Source organism: Heteronotia binoei, chromosome 21 (assembly GCF_032191835.1).
Source record: "Heteronotia binoei isolate CCM8104 ecotype False Entrance Well chromosome 21, APGP_CSIRO_Hbin_v1, whole genome shotgun sequence".
Lineage (NCBI taxonomy): Eukaryota > Metazoa > Chordata > Lepidosauria > Squamata > Gekkonidae > Heteronotia > Heteronotia binoei.
In genome coordinates, this window is record NC_083243.1 from 127,115,030 (window position 1) to 127,141,919 (window position 26,890).

General features: G+C 41.5%; 1 protein-coding gene across 1 annotated transcript in view; it reads left to right on the forward strand.

Annotated features, from left to right (window-relative positions):
* The first annotated feature begins 7,384 nt into the window (after positions 1-7,384).
* Positions 7,385-26,890, forward strand: part of BBOX1 (gamma-butyrobetaine hydroxylase 1) — a 75,328-nt gene continuing 55,822 nt past the window's right edge. The window contains 2 exon segments of the mRNA XM_060262508.1: positions 7,385-7,884; positions 8,185-8,299. Of these exon segments, the coding sequence (XP_060118491.1) occupies positions 7,492-7,884; positions 8,185-8,299 (508 nt within the window). The 5' untranslated portion in view covers positions 7,385-7,491.

The window sequence follows — 26,890 nt, forward strand, 5'->3', positions numbered from 1 at the left end:
TCCTTTTATTGTTTTGGTTTCATTTTAACTATCCAGTGGATTTTTAAAAAAAGTTTCAGATTTTCCACAAACCTGAGACATTTTTCAGATTTGTGGAAAGATCCATCTTGCAAATTCACCGCTCCATTCTCTGGATGGAAATATCCTCAGATTGGACACACTTTGCTATTAGAATATACAGATAGGAACTACAAGGATTTGCAGGGGGGCATCTCATTTCCCCATCCCCCACTATTCTTTCCCTCCCTTGTGTTATTGAGAGGCGCTGCCTGATATAAATGGAATACCCCAGTGCAAATAAAGAGAGAGGGTCTCCTATTTCTGGTAAACAAAATGGAGTCCGATCAAAGACAGGCCAAGACAACACTCCATCTAAACAGGTGGAGTGGACCCAGTAGAGAGCCTGGTTTGGTTGGCGCCTGCAGTCTGTATCTCAGCACAATCTCATCCATTTTCCACTCCAGCATCCCTGCCCAAACGGGATGCCTAATAGCATGAGAACTGCGGGTAAGTACTACTCTCACTCTGATCTTCTGGAACTTGCCAGTTGTCTCTTCCTCCAGTCTATCACCTCTGCCTTGCTAAATTCAATCAAATGCATAACTTGATTGTTCCTACCTCTAAAGTCTTTGATCCCTTTTCCGAGTGTCAGACAAAACCCAGTAACAAATTATGCAGTCCCTCCAAGCTTATCATCCTAGCAAAATGTGCAAAGTTTCCCAACATAGCGATTCAGGATAGCCATCGATGGAACATCAAAGCCCCTTTGGTAACTACCGACCCCCATCCTCGTACCCCTATAAAGTGTGGGTCAAAAACCCACCTCTGTGTGCACCCTGTAGGGTGCCATTTGCAATCTATACCACCCGTTACTACTGTAATTGGATCTATAGGGCGCGTTACGCTGGTTGTTCGCATTCCTCTCCGTGCATTTTTTTCTTTGAACGGACGTCTACTCTTCTGGATCAGGTGAATATTACCCACTTCAACAAGCCTTGAATATCAATAACCTCTGTTTTTCTTAGACTCTTGTTTGATTGTATAAAGATACGTGTGTATGACTCCTCTTGCTACATTCTTTGAGTTAACACTATAAAGGATACAATTACTTGGTCTATTTCTTGGCTGAAAGCCTGAATTCCGTATTATTGAAAGCAAAGATCTTTGCTTCTAATTGCTCTACCAAGTCTCTTAGCTAATTTCCCCATTAAAATAAGAGACTTAAAAGCACTGCCTGTAGCACCTGGTTGCCCCTGCAGTATCTCCCCTTTTCCTGCTTCCTTCTCTCCTGGCCACCTAACAGCTAATATACATTTGAATGCCCCCCCCCCCTTCAGCTGCTCCTCACAACTTCAACCTAGAAAAACTATGGATCAGTTGTGTGCTGCCAGCTGCTGTGCCTATCCCACTTATATGATAGGAAATCCTCCAGGACTTGTGAGGGTCACATCACTTTCCCCTGTATCCTCCTCCCCACATTATTTCCTTTTGCCCTCCTTCTGGCAGCTCCCATATCCTCATCCATTTCCTTGTGTCATTCTCTCCTTCTCAGCCATTCACTAGACTCCCTTTTATCTGCCTCCCATCCTTAGCTATATGTATTTATTTTTCTTCATTTATGTCCTGCCTTTCTCCAGAGTGGGAACCAAAGCACTTTTCATCATTTTTCACTCCTCCTTTTTATCCTCACAACATCCCTGTGAGATAAGTTAGGCTGAAATTACATGACTGGCCCCACACCACTTAGTGAGCTTCCATAGCAGACTGCTGATTTGAACCTGAATCTCACAGACTCTAACAAGAAGTTCAGACTGCTACATCATGCTGGCTTTTATATGATAGCTGCTGCAGTTGCAGGCCTCAGTAAGTTAATGCAAGTCAGGTAGCAGCAGGTAGACTGGAGGATGCTGGCCCAATGAGTCTTCCAAGTTCCCTCAAAGGCCAAAGCAGCCCTTGAAAAGGCCCTGCCTTTTACTGACGGAAATCAAGTCTAGAATGCCGAGGCTGCCTAACTAGGGCCACTGAGGACTTCTGTTCTTTAAAGCTACAGGTGCTCTTTTTATCATTTTCATCATCATCATATATATTTATTGCTCACAGACCATTTGGTCATAAGCAAATGGCAATAGAATAAATTCATCAGTAATATAGATTTTATGGATTTTACAAAATAAACATTTAGAATCAGCAACGTGCACAACATAAAACATCATTTCCCATTTTCATAAAATCTTCCTCTTGTCTCTTAAATCTGAGCACTCTAAGAAGAAATTTTACAACTGAAACTGTGATCGTTAGATCAAAGCCACCAAGCAAAAGCTGGAGCTTATTTGCCACAGGCAGATCAATATCGGAAATCAGTGGATCATTTTAAATCATTTTTAAAACCTCTCAAGTTTTTTTTATGTTTCATTTTTTTTTCCTCTCCAAACCTGGGACATTTTTCAGGTTTGTAGAAAGCTCTGTCTTGTCTGTTCATGGCTTCAGTCACTGGGTTTAAATATTCTCAGATTTGGCCAGCTTGGCTATTAGAATATACAAGCAGGGACCCACAGGGAACTAGCAGGGAACAGATATCCTGTTTCCCTTGCCTTTAATTGTCTCCCCCACCACTTTTCTGATGGCAATCTCTTTCTTGCGTCCCCAGCCCCTGTCTTTCAGCCCCTTCTCTGTTGCCTGCTTGGCATGCGAGGGGCAGCAACAATTCTCACAGTCTCCCCACCCCCATCTTTGCCAGGATGCAACTACTGCTGTGCTCCTCCCAGCTTCTATCTTTGCCAGGTCAGCAGAGGGTTGAAACGACTCTTGCACTCACCCCACCTGCATCTCTGCCATCTTGGTCCAGAGGGGAAGTGATGATTCCCCTACCCTCAAGTGTTGTGAGCACAGGGGCAGCAACTCTTTCCCCACTCCATCTGAATCGTTGCCAGCTGGGTGGGAGGAGTGATGATTCACATGCATCACCCCTCCTTTCTTCTTCAGTTTTGCCACCTCAGTAGCAGTTTGTGGGTGGGTGAAAACAACTGCTTCTTCTCCTGCCCTCCTCCTTCTTGCATGGCAACCTGTGCTGTAGCAGTGATCCTGGGCCTAGCACAGCTCCTGGACTCTGCTGCTGGCATGGCATGGCCTAGAGCTGCACTCTGAGGCCATTGTGGCTGGACCCAGTCAGGACCAGAGCAGCTCTTGAAGGCCACTGCCACCACAGCTGGGCCAGGAGAGCCTCCTGGATTCCACCGATTCCAGGTCTGGAGCAGTTCCAGGCAGGGCTTTTTTGGCAGAAAAGCCCAACATGCACTCATTTGCATATCAGACCACACCTCCTGATGCCAAGCCAGCCAGAACTGTGTTCCTGTGCATTTCTCTTTTACAAAAAACAAACAACCCCCCCCCTTGCTTCCAGGAGAGAAAAGGCTATTATCTGTACATAAGCAGAGAATGCATGAGCAGACAGCTCCAACTTGGTTTGCAGAAATTCTCTTTGCTGTCAGCGTGGGTCCCATCCATAGGCTACCTACGAGCAGGGCTTTATTTGAGCAGGAACACAGATCCGGCTAGCTTGGTGACAGAGAGTGTGACCTAATATGCAAATTAGTTTCTGCTGGGCTTTTTATGTAAAAAGCCCTGTATGAAACAATGGTGATGTCAGGGGGTGTGGCCTAATATGCAAATGAGTTCCCACTTGGGCTTTTTCTGCAACAAAAGCTCTGCCTATGAGTAATAGTGATTACATTATTGGAGAGCTGACCAACCTGAAGTTTGACAAGTGGTAACCTGAGAAAGGACTTTCTCGATCATGGCACTGAAACTTTAATTGGAAGATTTGTCTGTATTCTTTTATCATTGTCTTCTAGCAGCAGATGAAGAAAAAGTTCTTGAAAACTCACACTCTGAAAATCTAGTTGCTCTACAGCAGTGGTCCCCAACCTTTGTGGTGCCAGGGACCGGCACCAGGGCCAGCCCACCCATCACGGCCTCTGGGCTGGCAGGGTGGGGGCAGCAAATTCGGCCCCGCCCCCCTGTGGCCGTGCAGCCTCCCTGCCCCCCGTGACTGTACAGCCTTCCTGCCCCCCCATGGCTGTGCAGGCTCCCCGCCACCCCCACCCCGCACCCCCCATGGCTGTGCAGCCTCCCTGCCCCGTCTCCTCATGGCACCTCCACCACCACCTTCCATTTCTACCATTTTAAGGCAGAAGAAGGGGTTGTGAAGCACTGCTTTCCCCGACTCCTTAAGGGCTGACCACCCCCCCCCCCCGGTGCCAATCTTGGTGGGAAAAACCTCCGTAGCAGTGGCTGGCAACCCGCTGAAGAAGCGGTGCCGCCCTTGTCTCCACCCCACTTCCTTCCCACACCCAGGAAGGAAGTGAAGAGGAGGCAAGGGCAGGGCCGCTTCTTCAGCAGGTTGCCGACTGCTGCTACGGAGGTTTTTCCCGCCAAGATAGGCACGGGGGGGGGGGTGTCAGCCCTTAAAGAGCCAGGAAAGGCAGCGCTTCACCACCCCTTCTTCTGCCTTAAAATGGTAGAAATGGAGGGTTGTGGAGGAGGCGCTGCGAGGAAGAGACGGGATGGTGAGGCTGCACAGTGCCATGGGGGGGGCAGGCTTCACGGCCCGGTTCCTGACAGGCGCAGGCTAGGGGTTGGGGACCTCTGCTCTACAGGACTAAAATCTAGCTATTCTACTGCAGACCAACATGGCTATCCTCTGAAATATTTAACAGTATTAACTTATGTTTCTTGTTATTATGGAAGAGTTGAGGGCCTGCACATGCAGGACAGCAAATGTGGAAATAATACCCCAGCAGCCATTTCTGATTGGGAAAATAGCTGAAGCCCCGTCTCCCCCATATGCACACTATGGTCCCAATTCAAATTGGGCCCTGCAGGGCTTTGAGAAATAAGTTTCTTGCAGCTGCCGTCAGGTTGTAGGGAATGTGAATCAAATTGGAATAACTGACTCATGGAGAATGTATTGTGGAATTTGCGCAAAACTGACTCTTGGCAGTGTTGGTTGCAGATTGCTTCTCCCGTTGTAGTATTGTGAGATTTCAGTGGTACAGAAGTGTGGGGTGCTTTATCCATGCTCTGTGTCCTCCTGGTTAAAAATTAGATAATGATAAGATAAAGACAGTACAATAATCTAATAATGCAGTATATGAAGGTAGAAGTGGGGTGGGGGGGGAGATAGCTGCATAACATTTTCACAGGCAGTTTAAAATTCCTTTTATTACTCTATTATTGCTTTTATAGAAAGTGTCATTCTGCATTCTTTTCTAAATTCTGCACACATAATTCACTTTTAAATTTCAGACAACACTAGATTACCTGTTATATTTCCACAGCTCATCTTCTGTGATTTTTATATTCAGAATGGGCAAAAAAGGGGTTGATTTTTGGGGTTTCATTAGAACTTCACAGCAGCCTACTGCTTTTTCATATGTGGCCTGAATAACTTTGTTCTTTCCTTAAGTAAATTATGCTACTCCAACATCTTCAAAATAACAAATTGTGAGATTGTAAGAAAACTGTATCTTACTATTTCAGAACATTACAGATACTTTATTAAAACATACAGTTCTTTCAAAGAAATAAAGTTGCTTTTTGCATTTCTTCTTTTTCATTAAGTAATAACTAAGAAACAGGAAGCAAACCTTGACAGGCCAAATTCACACGTCCCGCTTAAAATGCTTTTCAAAGCTCTTCTGTCACTGTTTGAGTGTACATGAGAAACAGGCAGTTTTAACTGCACTTGTGGATTTCTGAATCAATTGATGGCTAGGCAGAAAAACTGAATCCATTCTTCCTGCACTTTACAGTGTGCATGTGATTGGCATTTTAGACTTCTCAGTTATACTTGGTATGAGTCTCTTGGATTTTTGTTTTCATGCTATGACACATTTTGTAAACTTGAAGAATTGCTGTAAAGATATTTGTGTAGTGTTGTGAGGGGTAAGAGCAGGGCTAGTGCTAGGCTTTATGGTGCCCAAGGCAAGCCCCCCCCACCAGCCTCCCCCTTCGCTGACAGCCTGCCCAGCTGCCCTTTCTCCCCCTTCCTTGTTTGTTCCCCCTGCTGCCACTGCAATGGCCTCCTCTTTCGCCTTCTGAGGAGCTGGGGCAAAAGCTGGGAGGGTGGGATCACCCCCTCCCTCCTGGGCAATTTAAATCTTGCAGGAGGGCACCCAGGAGCAGCCACTGCCCTTCCTATGCCATTGAAAGGGCATGCCAAGCAGGTGATTGGTGGGGCTTTTATATTGTGTGGGAGGGCAGCGGCTGCTCCTGGGTGCCCTCCTGCGCAATATAAATTGCCTGGGAAGGAGGGGCGGACCCCACCCTCCCAGCTTTTGCCCCAGCCCCACAGAAAGAGGCGGCTATGGGAGTGCCCAATTTGGCACCCCCTCCCAAGGGCTGCTGCTGTAGGTGACCACCTAAGGTCACCTAATAGGTGTGCTGGCCCTGGTTAAGAGTATCTAAAGAGAAATTTGCAATATGAGGGTATGAATTCTCTAAACAGCAGTTTAACATGAAACAAGAGCTTGAAATTTCAGTATCTAGAGGCCTGTGAGATGGCAGGTCCCTAAAAATCCTGTTCAGTGTTAGGGACTGAATAGGATTCTGGACCAAGACTCCCCGGATACAACATTTTTTCTGGTACTATGTACTGAAAGGGGAAAGGGGTGATAAAGAAAGAGATCAGAGGCTACAGTCTTTCCTCAAATTTCATTGTGTGTCAACATTTTCTCTGACATGCTTTATTTCGCAGCTGCTGTTTAATGCATGCAATTGAAAATCATGGTTCTGTCAGCTGCCTCTAACTGGGGTCCAAGTTGATGTGCCTAGCACTCAACCTTTTTTAAAAAAAGGTTGGTCTAGACCAGGGGTGGCCAAACTGTGGCTCAGGAGCCACATGTGGCTCTTTCACACTTATTGTGAGGCTCTTGAAGCCCCTACCACCCCATCAGCTGGCTTGGAGAAGGCATTTCTCTTTAAATTGTTTCTCCAAGCCAAGCCACCCAGCAGCTTGGAGAATGCATTTAAAGTTAAAGTTGCTTTCTTTCTACTTCCCCCTCCCATCTTCCTTCCTTCCTTCCTTCCTTCCTTCCTTCCTTCCTTCCTTCCTTCCTTCCTTCCTTCCTTCCTTCCTTCCTTCCTTCCTTCCTTCCTTCCTTCCTTCCTTCCTTCCTTCCTTCCTTCCTTCCTTCTTGCAGCTCTCAAACATCTGACATTCACGTCTTGAGGCTCTCCAATATCTGACATTTATTCTATGCGGCTCTTATGTTAAGCAAGTTTGGCCACCCCTGGGACTCTAGACTCTGAAAACAATGTATGTCAGAACTTTTGTGCTAGAGGGAACAAAGGATGGAAAGCAAAGGAACACTGCTTTGAACACTGTCCTTTTCATTTCAACGCCATGCTTTGATCTTACAGAACCAAGCTGAAGAGAACATTTATGGTGCAAAGAACATTTATGTGCCAGAGATTAAAGAAGAGAAGGCAAAGATGTGGACTGCTCTAGCTAAATACTTGCTAAGGACCAAAGTCCATCAAGACTATCTTCATACTCTGCTGCAAGCACAGAAAGGCAAAAGCATTCATCAAAAGCATTTCTCTCTGAGTAGGAGGCCTTGGCAACATTCAGCTGGGACAGCACAGGCAATTCAGACTTTCAGTGCAAGTGCATCCATCCAGAAAGTTGAAGCTCTGGATAAGAACCAGTTTGTATGTGTTCATTGGGAAGACGGGAGTCAGAGCCTCTATCCTTCTGTGTGGCTTCGAGACAATTGCCAATGCCCTGACTGCTTTTTGCACTCTGCTAAGGCACGCAAATTACTGCTTGAAAACTTAGATGTCAATATTGAGGCAAAGGATGTCACTTCGACAGAACAAAAAAAGGTAATTTTCTATTTTATCAGAAAAATAAGATGATGTTTTCACATTATGAAATATGAAATGAAAAATGTACAATAATTTCATTGCGCTCATACTAATACCTAAGCATTCCTATTTCTTGCACAAATTGTCTTCAGATTTAAGAGACTATTAGTTAAAAAAAAGTAAGGCACTTTAGTGACATGAAGACTTTTTTGACTCTCCACCCTCTAAAACCATCAAAGCAAATACCATACCTGCCAGAATTTTTGATAAATAAGTTTACTTGAGGCTGTTTTCAGTGTATGTTTTTAATCAACTAAGGTATACATTATATGGCCAGACAACCACACCAGTGAATTTGAGACTGAATGGTTGAAGAAGAGATGTTTTTCTGAGCAAGCAAGAGCAAAAGTACAAGAAGAACTATTTCCTTCAGGTAAGAATTCATACTATTTCTATTAAAAAAATTATTAAAGCCAAAGTGTTCTTACTAAAACAGCATTTCACTAACAACATTAATAGCAGTATTATTGTTATTATTGATAGGTTATTTATTCATTTCTCACTGAGATTCAAGGCAGAATAAAACATTTTAAAAGCAAAAGAGGAATAAAACTGTATAACACATAAGATGAAATGGAAGGCTACTACCTATTTTTTTAAATTAAACTTCTAGCCTATTCCCTTTGTAAGAATGCCTCCTAAACAACTTGTTTTATATATTCTATGGAATGAAGAAAGTGTGGAAACTTTCCTGCCCTTGTGAAGCAGGCCATTCCACCAAGCCTTGGGTAGACTGGAAGGGGGGAAAATGCCCTGGGAAAATGGCCCAATCCCCCAAAGAATGGAGGGAATGCAGATCCAGGCCTTCAGCCCAACAGGACTTTTCCTGGTAGCTTTAACGACCAGTCTGCTCCTGCCACTACATGCTGTAAAGTATTGAGAGTTCAGTAAAAACTTTGATATCCTTCAATCATGAAACATGAGGGTTGGCAGTTAAATTTAAGTTTATTGTTAAATTTAAAGTTTTTATACTTATTATTGTATATGTATGAGATGTTGTTAGCCGCCCTGAGCCTGCCTAGGCGGGGAGGGCGGGATACAAATAAAATTTTACCTTACCTTTACCTTAATAAAAAATGTCATATACTCAAGCCTCTTGCTTTGCCCCACACCCTACCCAGAGGGATCTGCAGTAGAGTTACCAGGCTGAGCAAAAGGGCTGGGGGTGGGGACATGGGGGCATGTGACTTTGGCAACATCACTGATGCCACTGCGTCACCAACAGGTTTAATGCAGGTTGCGCTAGGAATCATTAAAATAATTCCAGGAATTCCTAGCACTACCCATTGTCACATCTGGGTTGTACCTGAAAGGGATGTACCAGAGCTAGGGTTGCCAGCTTCAGGCTGGGAAACTCCTGGAGATTTGGAGGTAGAGCCTGGGAGGACAGGGACTTCAGTGGGGTACAATGTCATAGAATCCACCCTCTAAACAATCCATTTTCTCCAGGGAAATGATCTCTCTAGTCTGGAGGTAGACTGTAATTCTAAGGGATCTCCAGGAGGCTGGCATCCTAACCAGTGCAGAGGTGGTGGCAATTTTTGCTTTATTTTTTTGACAACAGAGGAGATCAACAAGAGGCCTGGCAGCCCTAATTCACAGCAGCTCAACCTCACCATGGTTGCAAACCCCTCCCCACCCCCGAGTGATAGCTCCTAACCACGGAACCATCCTATACAGTATGCAAACAAGTGGGCTAGCTACCTGGGAAGCCTGCAGCTGAGCTGGCTCCCAACAGCACAATGCAGGCTGAAGGGAAAGAGGCACCTGAGGATGATGATGCTGGCAGCAGTGACTGTCAGAAGCCTGGCAATGGCTGAAGGTATAAAGCTGGCCACTCTAGAGGCAATAGTGGCATGCACATGCCCAAAGACACAGGGGTATCATTGCTGAGGGCGAGGAGATTGCCCTTTGGGTGATAATGTCTAACTAAATGTTTGGGATAATCAGGTTCTAGATAACAAAGATTTACTGTACTTTAATGTGACAGGCCTTTCCTACCTACTGAAGGGACTCACGCAGTCTCCTGTGATTTTGGGGAACCAAGTTTGTATTAAACTATAAACCTTCCCTTCACTTACCAGTGTTCTTAAGGTAATAAGTGTATAGGAATGGGTTCACTGCCATGAGGTAAGTTTTGTGACACGTAAGTAGAACATGAAGATCACTGAGGCAGGATTTTTATATAAACAATGCAGAAGATTTATTTATTTACGGGTTGGTTTCAAAGAATAGATCAGCAGCACAAGCCTCCAAGTGGACAAAGGAGAAACCTGGCTGAGGCACATACAATTAAATTAGTTATTATAGCTTCAAAACATGGTTTGGATTTTCTTTAATACTTTTTTGGACAAACAGACTTTTACTGACTAGTCACTACTAGAGGTGTGCAAAAAATTTTAACCAGTATTTCTCTGTTTAGGTCTATTGGATCCCCCAAAAATTTGGGATTTCTGAAAAATTCCAGATCCTAATAATGATACGGTATTCGGGATTTTTTTGGAAATCCTGGATTTTTTTTGGTCCAATAGACCTGAGAAGAAAATATTAAAGAAGATAGAAGGAGCTCCTATAGCTTTGAGCAATGGATTCACACTGTGGCTGTTGTTACAGAACTATGGTCTTGCAGGCTGGGTTTATGTGAGTAAAAGGCAGGGAAGGGAGAGCAGGGACATTTCCAGACCTATTTTGGCCTTTGTAGGAGGATTTATTGGGGCCAGGCCAACCTAGGATTACCAGCTCTGGATTGGAAAATAGCTGGAAATTGGAAAATATATGTGGTGAAGTCTGAGGGCAAGGTTTGGGGAGGGAAGAAGCTTCAGCTGAATATAATGCAATGGAGTCCAACCTACAAATCAGGCATTTTCTCCAGGGGGACACATCTCTGTCATTTGGTGTTCAGTTGTAATTCTGAGAGATTTCCAGGTCCCACCTGTAGGTTGGCAGCCTTACACCTTTCAGTCTCTTGCACGAGTTGGGTGATACCACCCAACTTGCACGAGTCAACTAGGCCTGGCTGCATCTTATTGTTCAACAGCAGCCACCCTATAAAAGCTAGTGTGGTGTAGAAGTTAGTGCTTCGGAGTACGGTCTGGGAGACCCAGGTTCAAACCCCCATATTGCTGGGACACTCACTGAGTGATTTTGGGCCAGTTACATACTTTCAACCTAATCTACATCATAGGGTTGTTGTAAGAAAAGAAGGAAGAGCGGAGAAGAATGTAAGCTTCTGTGGTTCCCAGTGTGAAGAATGGTGGGGTAGAAATATAAATAAAGAATAAATATAGCTGAAAATGAGAGACAGTTAAAAGTTAGGTTGGTGAATGACTGAGAGGGAGAGAATCAGGAAAGGAAAAAGGAGAGGATTGGGGGGTTACCAGGAGGGAAGGACAAAGGAAAATAGTGTGGGGAGGAGGATCCATGAGACAGTTAGGTTCCTCCCCACAAGTCTTTGAGTGTTCCATACCATGTAAATGGACCTGTCCCCAGTGTCTGGCGCCACAGAACTGGGTCACACTGTTCTAGGTAAAGGTTGCTGATGTGGGGGAAAGCTTAAGACAGGGAGATAAAGGTAGGTTGGTTGCTGGATAGAAAGGAGATAGGATTACCAATTCCAGGTTAGACAATTCCTAGAGATTTGGCAGATAGAGCCTGGGGAGTGGGGGGCAAGGAAAGGAGGGATCATAGATGAACTGGGATTATCAACCTTCCTGCTGGGTTGCGGATCACCCTGAATTTCAGCTGCTCTTCAGATGACAGAGATAATTTCCTTTGGAGAATATTAGCCAAATTGCCTTCAAAAAAGGTATGGGAGATTTAATTAGGTGGGCAAAAATTATATGGGAGCAATAACCTGTGTATACCGGAGTCAGTCTTTCCCAGGAGCCCTTTACATAACGAGGGGATTTTAAACTAAAAATAGAATTTTATTGGAAAACACTCAAGCATACAAGAAAAAACAAATTCTCATCACACATACAGGCCTAAGAAAAATAGGTAGGAAAATAAAATAGATGTTTGCATTAGCAGGATTGTTGCATTGAAGGGTAATACTAGTTCCTGTCCAAAGAGTAGAGAAGAGAGATTCCTCAGGGAAGGGAGGGGGAGCAAGAGACAATCAGCATCACCTTCAATAAGGGACCCAAACTGATCAGGAATGGAGGTGTCTCCAACAGCAAGGTAGGGGGTACCTTCAGAGTCACACCTGAGCAGCCAAAAAGCTGGCCTTAAATAGTCAGCTTCATATCCCGAGGCTGGATCTCCTGATATCCTGCCTAGTGATGGTTCCCAGGGGTTTTGACAGAAGAAACTGATGGGTGATTATAGTCTTCTGAGTGCAAACCATATACTACACAAAGAAAACTAGATTGGTCAGTCTGGAGTGTAATATTCACTATTGTAACACCTCGGGCAGAAATAATGGAAAGACAAAAGAGGGGAGATGGGTGTCAGGATGTGGCTGACAATGATGTTCTATTGTGGAAGAGATTTTCTTTGATGAGCAGCAGGAAGATTCCTTTGTCTTGAGACCAACGTTGCAACAGTCCTTTGCTAACAGCCAGGTATTTGTATCTGCATTTCCTGGGCTTTTTTGTAGCAGGAACTAATTTGCATATTGGGCCACACCCCCTGATGTAGTCAATCCTCCAAGAACTTACAGTGTTCTTAATACAGGGCCTACTGTAAGCTCCAGGAGGATTGACTATATCCGGGGTGTGGCCTAATATGCGAATGAGTTCCTGCTACAAAAAAAACCTTGTGCATTTCCAAAGCTTATGCAAGGCTCTGGAATGTAGTGTATGAGGAAGAAATCTTCTCCACACCTCAGGCACATGGCTTCTCTCAGGGCTGCTTCTGGTCCTGTCTTCTGGAGACAGGAGTGCAGTCGCTGGTCTGAAGGACTGGGCAGCTAATAGACGAAGCACTGTCTGAGGTCCATGTGGGCATAGGCTACCCACAAGATAGCAGGCCTAGGCAAGGAGCATGTTGTGCCTAGTCTGTCTTAATGCTGTATAGTCTATGATGGCCAAGTGCTCATAGCTGACCTGGCATAGGCGCCAGGTTGTTACAGTCCATAATAGTTCAGTGTGGTTGGAGGGGGTCTAGGGCTAACAAGAAAATGGCTGCTTTGGAGGGTGGGCTATACCCTGCTGATGTTGCTACCTTCCCCAAAAACTCACCCTTCCAAGGTTCCACCATCAAATCTCTAGGAATCTCTCAGCCCTGGAACTCGCAACCCTAAGGGAAAACTGATCTCTGTATTTGGGAAATCTCCAGGCCCCACCTAGAGGTCAGCAATCTAGAAGGAAGCAGAGAGAAGGAATAAATGGGCAGTTCCTACAATGATGACAGCCAGTTGCTTGGGGGCCTGATAGGAGCCCTCCAGGGGCCTGATTTGGCCCCCGGGCTGCATGTTTGACATCCCTGTTCTAGGGTTACCAGCCACCAAGGGAGGCCTGCAGATCTCCTGGAATCAAAACAGATCTCCGCTCTATTGTAGGAATTGCCCATTATTCTGCTCCATTGTAGGAATTGCCCATTTATTCCACTCCATTGTAGGAACTGCTCTGGAGGGCTCCTATCAGGCCTCCAAGTAACTGGCTGTCATCTACTTTCTTTTCCCTCTATCTTGCTTCCTTCTGCATCACATTGCATTGCCAAGCTTGCTCAATCGCATAGGAGCTAGAGACTAAAGCAGGGGTGTCAAACTCATTTCTTAGGAGGGCCGGATCTGACACAAATGGGACTTTGTGGGGTCGGGCCATGAGTGTCATAAAATATGCCAGGTAGTGGAGATATAAACTTTATAATGGACACAGACAAACCCAATTAAAGATATTTTTTAAAACGTAAAATACAAACATGCTTAGAACTCTTCCAATGGTTTAAGTTGGAAAGGTGGGGGACTAGTGGAATTTGGCAATGGAATTTTTAAAATAAAACACGAAAAAGCACAAGGCTCTGACTCTGTGGAAGCAATGAAATGACATTGTAAACTTCTCCCCACAAGTCTACTCAGATTGGCAAAGCCTTTCCAGTATAATATCCCCCTTTGGCTATGAGTTCCCACATTAGAGGACTAACTAGGTCCATTCAGGAGAGATAAGCTGGTTGAAAGCATCAACCCTTGTTTGCAAGGACACAACTCCAGGAAGCATGAGTTCCAGCTAGCTATAGGAAAGCTGAAAATGTAACCATCTCCACTCCATTTGAAACCATTGCAGAGTACAGACAAAGCTGCAAGTAAAATGTGGAATGGATCTTACAATCCACCCCACGTTTTCCTTGCAGCAGCCAGCAAAGAAAGGCAGGAAGAACCTGGGACTCAGAATGCAAGCTTCAAAGGGTGCTTCAAAGAGCCTTTGAAGCTCCCAGGCTGACATAGAAAGAGCCTCAGCCTGAAAGCTTCAAAGAGCCTGGGAGCTGTAAGTGCCTGGGAGCTTCAAAGGGTAAGGACAGGAGGGGGAGGAGGGGGGGGGGATGTCCTGGCAGTGGTGTCAAACTCATTTGTTATGAGGGCTGGATCTAACATAAATGAGACCTTGTTGGGCTGGGCATGTGTATTGTAAAACATAATGCCAGGTAGCAGAAATATAAGCTTTATAAAGGACACTTAAAAATAAATCATGTTTAAGCCATTAGCACTTGTTGATCTTAATGGTGCTTTCTTTGCATCTCTCCCAAGGGATCCAGGAAACTGGGCAAAGGAAGTTCTGGCTCTTTCCCTCCTTCCTCAGGGGACCAGGTGGACAAGGAGTCTCAGCCAATAGAAGGGAGGCTTGGCTCAGTAGCTCTGCTGTGCGATTGAGAGAGCCTAGCAAGCAAAGCAAGCTATCCTTTCCCTCTCCTCTCCAAGGGAGGAGCCTCAGCTAACAGAGAAAATAGAGGCTTTAAGGAGAGATGGAAGTAGGAAAAGGGGAGAGGTAATGTGGGCTTTCAGGAAAGAGAAAGAGGAAATGGGGGGAGAAAATGAGATAACCCCCACAAGTCTTTGCAGGTTCCCAATTGTAAATCAGATTTTCAGCGTATAATATGTGCACACACACAGAGCATTATGCTGAAATGAATAATCAAATATTGCACTGTTATTTGGAGGACCATTCTACATTCTAGTTTTGCTGTGTTCTTAATATGAAAGAGTGTGGGGGGGGGGGTGGAATTCATAGGAAATACAGAACAGAAGAACTATTTAGTTCCCTTGACAGAGCTGTTCATGTTCAGAACATTAGTTCTCCCTTGGGAGAGATGAAGAAAACAGTTCATAAATGCTTTAACTGAATAACATAAACTGACTCTGGTAACCTGGGCATAAATAACAGGTTCTTAAACAGAGTTCTGGGAAAGAAAATAATTGCTTCAAGAGAGTGGCTTTGGAGCATTTTCTTCAGATTTTATGTTTAGATGAAAACTTGAATTGTGCAGTTCATATCTGAGATGGAGAGAGCCAAACAGTGCCCTCATCTACAAGCCTCACAGCATTGATCACTGTTTGAGTCCAGCGCCACCTTTAAGATCAACATCTTTGTCTGCTTACTTAAAGATAGAGAATATTGTATCCTGCTGTTCCACTGAAAAAGAAATCTGAAGCTATTTTTCACACTGAGGAGCCTTTCTTTAATAAAAGTGCTCTTCCTCTGGTGAAAGGCTATTTAGGCTGGAGGAGTGCTTCAGACTTTGTTGAGTAGAATGCCAGTATACGAGCCAGAATCTTGCCATGTTTACATTGCACTAATGGTTCCTGAAAACAGTTACATTTCAGTCAAAGTATAAAATGGAAACTTTGGGTGAATTTTTCTGTATTAATTTTTTATGGTTCCTAGATAAATGTTCATCATCTTTGCTGTACCTGGAGTCTTTGTGCCGTCTGCATCAATGTTTAGCTTTCTAAAGAATTTTCACAGTAATGAATACCTTGGTATTTTATAATGTAATTCTAACTATGGTTACATGCAGGCAGTTGCTTTTTACAGAGCCAGAGTTCTGTAGAGGCATCACTGCCTGTGGCATGTATGTTGAGAGTGTGGGATCTTTTTGATGGCGTCTCATCAAATTGGTTTGGGAGGCTGTTGTAACATTTCTCTGTGTTACGCAAACCCAGAACATCTCATTTTCCCTCCTCATTCCACTGGCTTTGCCATTTAGGACAGTTGCCTCACCTTTTTTTTCTTTCTGGTCTTTTAAGTTTGTGTTTCCTTTAGAACTGGACAATCTTTAGGCACATGATGACGTATCTTTTCCTAGACTGTACCACTTTGAAGTGCAGTTGAGGGAATCATCTGTTCGAACATTCCCCATATATAAAAACAGTGTAAGGGAAAAGGAGCATTCTACTTCATTCTAGTATTTGTATTCTTCAGTCAGCATTGGACAGATGGAATCCAGAAGAGCAGGAAACCTTGATATAATCAGTTTATCTAATGAATGACACATTCTTCCTGCAGAATGTGAAAAGTACTATAGCTCATTGATAAGTCCACAAACCATGTAGTTTCCTGGAAAGTTCTCTCTCTCTCTCTCTCTCTCTCTCTCTCTCTCTCTCTCTCTCTCACACACACACACACACACACACACATCTTCTCATAGGGTTTAGATCTGTTTTTCATCAGCAGTTACAAAACTGATTTTGAAAGACATGAATAATCTCTTTTGGACTTCTTCATGTAATCTAAGCTATCCAAGTTTCCTGCAAATTGTTTAAAAAATAAATACATTTTTAAGGAAGTATTTTAGAGCAACCTTGGAAGTGAGATGTAAGCCTGTTGGAGCAGCAATGTCTTTTTAACATATCTTAACAATTTCAACCCTGCTCTGCAGTAGTGAAATGGAAATAATACCAAGCATGGTTACGTAGTAGAAGCAGTGCATCATGCTGAAATGGTAGAATAATGAACAATGTGAGTGGGACCAGGGGTGGAATTCTAGCAGGAGCTCCTTTGCATATTAGGCCACACACCCCTGATGTAGCCAATCTTCCAAGAGCTTACAAAAAAGAACCTTGTAAGCTCTTGGAGGATTGGCTACATCAGGGGTGTGTGGCCTAATGCTTAGTTCTGCTAGTGTTTTCAAGCTCTTAACTTCTTTGATTTTTTTTAATGGGTAGTTCTCTCTCTTATTTAGTAAAAGAACAGTACTTTTACTGAGCAGCGAAAAGACAAGTAAGGCAATGGGGGATGTCAGTGATCATCATTATGGTAACCCTCAGAAAACCATAGCTGAATGTCATATCCATTATTCTAGGATGAATCAAACTCTAGCCAAGAACCCCTTTCCCTTCAGCTTCTGTCATTGATGAAAACATTGGAGGGAGGGCAAGAAGTAATCTGGTATTGTTCCACCACTCTTGAATGCAGCTAAACCAAGAATCACCTCCCCAAGGGATATGTTGTACCGTACTTTATTTGGGATTTGTATTAGATTTTTATTCCTGTGTGCTGTTTTGGGAAATACTGTTGATTGAAAAACAGGCTAAAAATATAAGACAGAGAGAGAGATTATTCACAAATTCTTTGTTGCACTCCTGATGCTAAACTACTAGGCTTACCACGCAAATAGCATTCAAACTCCTGGTAAATGTTGCTGATCCTTCCAGCACTTATCTGGTAGGTGGGTGGAAGCAAGCTGGCAAAACGGGGAGGGGGGAGGTGATCTTCATCGCCATGTGATGACATCACTTCTGGCACGGTCCTGAAGCACTGGCAGGTCACCTGGGAAATGCTCCATCACTCCCAGGTATGCAAGTGATAATGTATTGCCCCAGTGTGATGCCAGTGCTTCCAGTTTTTGCCAGAAGTGACATATCACATGGTGATGGAGATATCCACCTCCCACCCACAGTAAGTACCCACCTCCCCACATGTCACACCTGGCAACTCAGTAAACCACGTTCATTTAACTCTGTATTTAACATTGATGGGATATATTTTTTGAGTAGTCCTAACCTCTGCCACGCAGCCAGGGCTATGGCATGCGTTTGGATGTAGTGGTTCTATAGATATGATTTTAAAACCACATTGAATTTTATATAAGAAAAATTGTAGAAGTAATGTGCATCTATAACTGAAAAACTCACAGGGATGTATAACTGGCTGTTGAAGGAGTTGTCTGAACTTCAGAGGCCAGGTTTCCATCACTGGTCACATTTTTGATTGCAGCACAGTGCTGCTTTTGACTCCTTTGCTTGTCACAATAGTGCCTAGTGTAATATTAATAACAAAAATAGTGTAATATTAGTAACAAAAATAGGATAATTTCATATTTAGGTGACTCAATTTGTTTAATGGTGTTTTCTTGTCATGCAAATCTGAAATTGGCAACACAACACTAGCAGAACTAAGCATTTTCTGTGTGCTTTAAATTTCCAGAAATCTACATGGTTAACAGGCAAAATTCATGCCCATTTTGTTTGGTTAAGAAATACCAAGAAAACAGAAAGATCCATCCAGATCTAATGTAATCATCGGACAGTGCAGTCCTGAGAACACTTTTCTGGGAGTAAGCCCCACTGAATAGACCTCAGTAGGATTCTTAGTAGACAGGATGACACTGTTAGAAAATGTTTTATTATGACAAGATCTGTAGTCCATTAGAACAAACTGTTCTGCTTGTCAGCTAGTTTATTCCTCAATTGAATGGTAAACATATTTATGTGACTTGCCTAGAACTGTGATTTGCTCAGTTATTTGCAATTGTAGGGACATGTCAATCTGATTGAATGTATCTGTTGGTAGTTATTGCTATGTAAATGGCTTTTTATGCTGTAGAAAAGCATATACAGTATTCTAGGTAATTGTGATTTTGGAATCAGTGGTCTTAAAGCCAGGGAGGACAGTAGAATTGTCTGTTAAGGATACAGTCACACTCCCCTGGAAGTAGTTTGCAGGGAAGTGAACCTGGATCCTCAAGTAGAAGCTGGGACTGAAGTGTTTTCTTTGATTAAGAACATAAGAGCCCTGCTGGCTCAGACCAGCGGTCCATCTAGTCCAGCATTCTGTCTCACACAGTGGCCAACCAGGTCCTCTGGAGGGCCAGCAACAGGACATAGAGGCCAAGGCCTTCCCCTGATGTTGCCTCCTGGCACTGGGATTTAGAGACTAACTGCCTCTGAATGTAGAGGCTCCCCTCAGTCATCATGGCTAGTGGACACTGGTAGACCTATCCTTCACTGATACATGAATTCCGTACTTCCCTATAATAAATAGACCTTGCAACTATTAAGGATGGTAGAAATTAATGTAATACATTATACATGAAATTGTCCTTGAAGATAGTTCAGAAAATTCAGTTGACCCACTGTGTAGGAGCCGGATTGATTGGGGTTAGATACACAGGAGCATATAATTTCAATATTACAAGAGCCCACTGAATACCAGTTTGTTACTGGGGTAAATTCAAGTTGGTAGTTATTATCTTTAAAGCCCTTTGTAGTTTGGTACCTTGAGGAGTTTCTGATCTCTTGTGGTTGACACCTCCATCAAAGGCCAAACTGTCTATAATGGCTGATAGCATTTCCATTTGTGGTTCTGCATCTGTGGAGTCTTACAGTCTGAGGCTTGCCAAGGCCAAGAGGTTCCATTTGCCATGTCCCATTTAGGCATATTGTTATAACATTTTAGTCTTATGTGGACATGTAATCTAATGAAAACTTATTTGTACAATGTTTTATTTTTTCCCTGCTAATGGAGAAAAGCTGCTGATTCCATTACTGATTCAATTACAACTTTATTACTGTTGATGGTTTAAATTGTATTTTTTAAAATTGTTGCTTTCCACTTTAAAAATTATCTGAACTGAAAACTGTATTACACGTTTCCAAATAAATACACAAATGACTTTGATGGGAACTTATTTCCACTGGTGTGTTTTAGTATAGCAGACTTGATACCACCCAGTTAGATGTCTCAACTCAGGTACTTAAAAGTCAAGGTTTAGCAAAGTACTTAAACAGAATCTCAGAGCCATAGAATAGTGATGTTGGAAAGAGCCCCAGTGGAACGTCTAGTCCCCTGCTCAACAACTAATTTTGCTCACAGACTCCTTTGTGTGTAAACAGGGGGTCAATATCCCAGATTCTCTACAGTATGCATTTTTTTGCTTCTAGATTTGCAATTGGTGGGATGGGGGGAATTATCCCTCAAGATATCACATATGGCCCAAAGACTACCATTTGTTCATCCCTAGTCTAGACCTGTCTTCTGCACTAAAAAAGGACTTTAAAATGTTGTCACAAGACTGCCTGTTTTGTTTTTGTTTTAATTTCCCAAGTAATGGCAGTCTGGGAACATAATCACCACAAAGTCACTATCTTTTTCTCTCTTCCCCCCAGTCTGTTTCCAGATGGTGATTTTTAATCATGTCAAATGCCACATATGTGCTTTTCTGGAAGGGCAAGGAGAATCATGATAGCTTTATCATCATAATCCAAGCATATGTTTTCTAGGACTGGAAAATTACAGAACAAATTTTTCCCAACATAGCATGCATACTATATGTTTGTGCACATGGGCATGCTATGTCTGCCTCATCAGCAATTCCAAAAGCCATCCTAAAGCTCCTGAAGACAGGGATGCATACTATATGAGTGAGATGGCAGACTTCCATTAACTCAAGGTTTTGGTGGATTGGTAGGTTATAACCACTTTGGATTTTAAATGGAACTTAAAAAAAAACTCGTGGCCCAATGTTCATCAGTTATTCTTAAAACATTAATATATTTCTATAGACAAAAAAAGCTCTGTTATGCTGCACCCGTGGGGTTGCTCGTTAATCAGGTGCTCAGACCTTTGCTCTGCCCTGTCCCCTACCCAGAGGAATTTGCACCAGGGCTTTTCCACATTGAGTTAATGACTGCACTGTCATGGTCAAAATTATTAAATTATTCCACTGTGGTGCAGTGCTTAAAAGTGGTGAAATTTAATCCAGAGAATCAAGTTTAATTCCCCACTGTTCCACCTGAGCCTGCTGGTTGACCTAGGGCAGTCACAGTTCTTTCAGAACTCTCTCAGCCACACCTACCTCATAATGGGACTTTTGTGGGGAGAGGAAAGGAAGGCAATTATAAGCTGGTTTGAGACTCCTTAGGTTAGAGAAAAGCAGGGTATAAAAACCAACTCTTCTTCTTTCCTCTTCCACCCCAACAATGAGTAATTTCTTTTCTTTTTCCATTAAAGGCACTAAAATACTGATATATTACTGGTGTAACAACAGGCTTAAGTGGTTCTCTAAATTCCCAGTTTTCATTTTTTTTAAGTTTCTAGCCCCCTTTCTCACAGAACTAGCACCCTCTATTGAAAATCCCCATTATAGAAGACACATGTGGAAGAATATAGACTGACTTCACAACTGTTGCAGTGCAGACATTCAGAAGAACCATGCCCAAACTCATTCCAATGCTTGTGGATCAATTGCCAAGTAAATCTCCCTTCCCAATTGGGAATGCCATACCAGCAGCCCTCATGGCTGGTGAGAGCCTTCCCTCCGAGCCATCGAGTTGTCGCAGGCAGGCAAGCAAACCAGCTAGAAAGAAAGAAACTAGAAAAACAAAGCGTACAACTCACATTGACAATTGTCACAGAACTTGGGTACTCAGGCAAGTGTGTTGTTGGTCTTTTGTAAGCTTAATTTTATATTGTCAAGGTTTTTTGGACAGTCAAGATGATTTTATCTCCACCAGATTTTTGCCATGAGGAATCAAAAGCATTCCCTGCTTTTTTAAAAATCCTCTTTTAATTATAACTGTAATAGATTGACTCCAGAGAAAACTGAGTAATATGTGCTGGAATAGATTTACTAAAATATTTAGTAATTGTGATTGCATTTCTTTTCAAGGATGACACTTTTTTCATTTTAAGAATATTTTGAAAAAATCAGTAACTCGTCAGGCCACAACTTTTTGAAAATATCAAGTCAAATATAAAGATAATCTCTGTGGATGGTTTATATTAGGATGTGTATTTTGTGTTTCTTGGATTCCCCCTCTAACAGGCTTAAGCCAGAGGATCATACTTGCTAGCTGTGGTTGGAAAGTGCAAACCTTGCAAATGTCGAAGATTATTACTACTTTTGGCAGTCATCTTTTGCTGACTAGATTCTGGTGTATACCTGCCACAAAAACACACGTGAAATAACAAATTTTTAAAAAATCTTGGTTGGCTGTGGCTTAAGGTGAAGGGAGTTTGCTATATCATAGCAAGTTCTGAAAAGCTTCTGATATTCTTTACCAAGGAAAAGTTGTGTTCCCAAGCTGTGTTCAGTAACTGAATTGGAAACATTTTCTTCTGCCACATCATTTCTAGATTTAAGAATGTTCCAAGGACAGAGTCTAGCCATGTAGTTTCAGCTCAGGATTTTTCATTTGCTTGTAAACTATCCTCTGAACATATGAGTAGAGCTGAGTTCTAAGGAACCATTGTACATGAACTGTGTTGTTGGATCTGAGTTTGGGTGGAACTGAGGAAAAATGCTAAGGATTATGGCAGCATCCGGACCTCCCAATAAGACGGAGCCATTAATCATTTCAAAACTTGCACCTTCTGCCTACTGGCTTGGAGTCTGCAATTTGTTGAACATTTCAAGCTCACAATTCTGTAACCACATATGTTAAAACAGTCTCAGCTTGTGGCTAGCCAGTTTGAACTCAAGACTATGATGCCAGTGATTTATCCATATTTTATTGTTTACTTATAACTGAATTTAACTTTTAAAATACAAATGAAACCTTCCTGTTAAATGTGCACGTTTTCAATCTAAGGAAAGACTTTTTAGCTCTAAATACACTACTCAAGGGAAAAACAAACTAACATCACGTCTTTTTGCTCTCCCTCCTCCTCTGCCTGCAATGGGACAAACTCTTGCTACAGCAAGTGGAGAGGAGAAATAGTAAAGAATGGGCATAGCCTTTACCAGTGCACTTAAAGGTAAACGCTAGTTCTCTAGATTCATGACAAACAGTTTTCCTACTTACATCATTCCATTTGCCCATATCTTATTAATTGTTCAACGTACATTGCATTCCAAAGCTGACTGGAAGGAAGATGAATGAAAAGTAAACTAAGTTAAGGCAGGCTGAGAAAGGCAGAATTCAAAGAATTGCAGAGGAGAGAAAATAATCAAAAGACAGGAGAGAGGGGATTGTGCCAATTTCCATTTTTTCATCATCCAATAGAACCTTAGGAAGTCATGCTAAATATGCAGCATCAACTTCCTGTGCCTCTCTGCTGTTAGGACAACTATCTCTTTGATCAGTTTACTTCCTTTAGTGGTGAAAGGCTCAGCATTTCTCAACATGAGCTCTCAGAATTTTAAAAAACAAAGATTAGCAGTCCTAATTGCTCTTAAAACCATCAGATCATCACATCTGAATGCCATCTTTAGTGAAGCTATTTGAGAGTCTGTTTACATGACTTTTCTGGGTATGGTAGCCATTTATGCTGATAGTAACCTAACACACAAATAGAAGAAGTCATGGAAAGAGTGACATGGAAAGAGTCCATGCTTGTTTTAGTCCATGCAATTCTGCATACATAGACAGATTCCTTACTAGCAGTTGCTCCACCCCCAGGTTTATGCTTTCCCCAGCTCAAGCGATCAATTCCCCACCAGTTGCTCTGCAGGTGCAGTTTGATCTGTGGCTTCCTGCTCTTGTTTTTTTATACTTAAAACCAATTTATTATACTGTAATATATTGTAATAGCACATTATCATTTGTTATTAAAATTAATACATATACATTATATTTTCTCCATCCCTCCCCCCTTTTGGTGACCCCCGGCAGTGTATTTTATTTAAATTGTTAAAAAAGGTAATAACTTTATCTATTAAAGAATCTTACCTCATAAAAAAAATCGAGAAGAATAAAAAACCCAAAAAAACCATAGGTTATAATTATAATCCATCTTCATGGTAGTCCTTTAGTCATTAACAAAAAAAAATGAAAAATATATTCCAATAATTTCGCTTTTTTACTATAATCCATTTAAAGTTTCTTTATAAATGAAGCATTGTCAAAAATCGCCAAATATCCTTTAACATTCCATTGTTTTTCAACATACTTTTGGAACTTTCCCCACTTAATTTTAAACTTCTCTAAATCTTGTTATTTTAAGATTCTTGTAAGCTTGTCCATTTCACTCCAATGCATAACTTTTTGTTATAAACAATTTTATTAGTAACATATGGTAGTAGAACTATTTCTACAGCTTATAAAAAAAAGCCTTAAGATGAAAGCATCATTCTACCCCACATCTTACTTTCCTCCCACCCCACCCCCCAATAATTGACCTCCGCCAGTGTTATTTTTTAAAAAACAGATATTAAAGGTACCTTTAAGTATCAAGAAAAAACAAAAATTGATTAAGAAAGAGAAAAAAAGAGAAAAAAAAACCCTTCAAAAGTTATATTCTTGTCTTAAAGGTCTTAATCTTCAAAAATTGTCCAGTGTCCTTTTATTTTCCACTCTTTTTCTACATATCTTCTGAATTTCTTCCACTCCCGATTAAAGAGTTCTAAATCGCAGTCTCTTAATTTTCTTGTTAGCTTATCCATTTCACTCCATGACATAACTTTTAAAGTCCAGTCCCATTTTTCTGGTATTTTTTCTTGCTTCCACAACTGCGCATACAATGTCCTAGCAGCTGAGAGCAAGTACCATATTAAAGTTCTATCTTCTTTTGGAAAATTCTCCATTTGTAATCCCAGCAAAAATGTCTCTGCTTCTTTTTTAAATTCATATCCTAGGATCTTAGATATCTCTTGTTGAATCATCTGCCAAAACATTTTAGCTCTTTCACAAGTCCACCACATATGGTAGAAAGAGCCTTCATGCTTTTTACATTTCCAACACCTAACTGGCATCTTATTGTCCATCTTTGCTAATTTTTTTGGAGTCATGTACCATCTATACATCATCTTAAAACAGTTCTCTTTAATACTATGACATGTTGCGAGTTTCATAGAGTTTTTCCACAGATGTTCCCAAGATTCCATTTTTATTTCTTTATTTACATTAATTGCCCATTTTATCATTTGAGATTTCACTACTTCATCTTCTGTGGTCCATTGTAAAAGTAATTTGTACACTTTTGAAATTAATTTCTCATTATCTCCAAGCAGAACTCTTTCCATTTCTGTTTGCTCTTTCCTTATTCCTTCAGTTTTAATATCATTCTCCATCAAGCTTTTTATTTGTTGCATTTGAAACCAATCATATTTATAATTCAATTCTTCTGCAGTTTTCATTTCTATTTTCCCACTTTGTATTTTTAGTAGTTGGTTGTATGATAGTTGTTTTTCCTTAACTGTTTTGGCCGTTAACTTTATCACTTCAGCCGGCACTATCCACAGAGGTCTTCTCTCATCGCCATATTTCTTGTACTTTATCCACACATTTAGTAAGTTGCTCCTTATATAATGGTGAGAGAAAAGACCGTCCATCTTCTTTTTCCCATAATACAAGTAGGCATGCCAGCCGAATTTTTTCCCATGGCCTTCTAGCACTAGAAGTTTTTTATTTAATAACGTTATCCATTCTTTCAACCATACTAAACAAATTGCTTCATGATACAGTTTCAAATCTGGTAATTGAAACCCACCTCTCTCTTTTGCATCTATCAGGACTTTCATTTTAATTCTAGGTTTCCTCCCGGCCCACACAAATTCCGAGATTTTTCTTCTCCATTTATCAAATTGCTTAGCATCTTTCACAATGGGGATAGTTTGAAACAAATACATAATCCTTGGTAAGATATTCATTTTTACTGCAGCTATTCTGCCCAACAATGACAAATTGAGCTTGTTCCACTTTAGCATATCTTCTTCTTTTTTGCGCCAGAGCTTTTCATAGTTGTTCCTAAACAGATCAATGTTTTTCATTGTTATCTCTACCCCTAGGTATTTTACCTTAGAGGTAACTTCACAACCCGTTAGTCTTTGTAGTTCTTGTTGTCTATTTTTCTGCATATTCTTACATAAAATTTTTGATTTTTCTTTGTTTATGTAAAGTCCCGCCAACTCCCCAAACTCTTGTATTCTCGTTAGCAACAACGGTGTAGCTTGTAGGGGATTTTCATTTATAAACATTATATCATCCGCAAATGCTCTGTATTTATAGGTATACCCTTTTATTTGTAGTCCTTTTAAATCTTTTTCATCTTGGATCTGCATCAGTAAAATTTCAAGAGTCATTATGAACAACAATGGCGAAAGCGGGCAGCCTTGTCTAGTACCTTTACTAATTTTCATTTCGTCTGTAAGATCTGCATTGATGCACAACCTTGCCCTTTGTTCAAAATATATTGCCTTTATCATTCTTATAAAACTTTCTCCAAGCTCCATTTTTTCCATCACTGCAAACATGAAGTCCCAATTTAAATTGTCAAATGCTTTTTCTGCATCCGCAAAGAATAGTGCTACTTCCTTTTCTGGATGTCTTTCATAGTATTCTACAATATTTACAACAGTTCTAATATTGTCTCTTATTTGTCTTTTGGGGAGAAAACCAGCTTGGTCCTCCTTTATAAAATTTATCAGATATTGCTTAAGTCGTTCCGCCAGAATTCTTGTAAATATTTTATAATCATTGTTCAAAAGTGATATTGGTCTATAATTTTTCACATTTGTGACGTCTCTTTCTTCTTTAGGTATCAAAGAAATAACGGCTTCCTTCCATGTATTTGGTACCTTCCCTTTAGCTCTTATTACATTCATCAGCTTCTGTAATTTTGGTATTAATTCATCTTTGAAAATTTTAAAATATTTAGCTGTATAACCGTCTGGCCCGGGAGCTTTATCATTCTTCTTCACATTAATTGCTGCTTCAATTTCTATTTTTTCAATTGGGTCATTCAAAATTTTTCTCATATTTTCAGTTAAAGGCTCAATTTTTATTTTCTGTAAGTATTCATCTATCTTTTTTCTCTTTACTTCAGCACCTTTAAACAGCTTGGCATAGTACTTAAAAAATTCTCTTTTT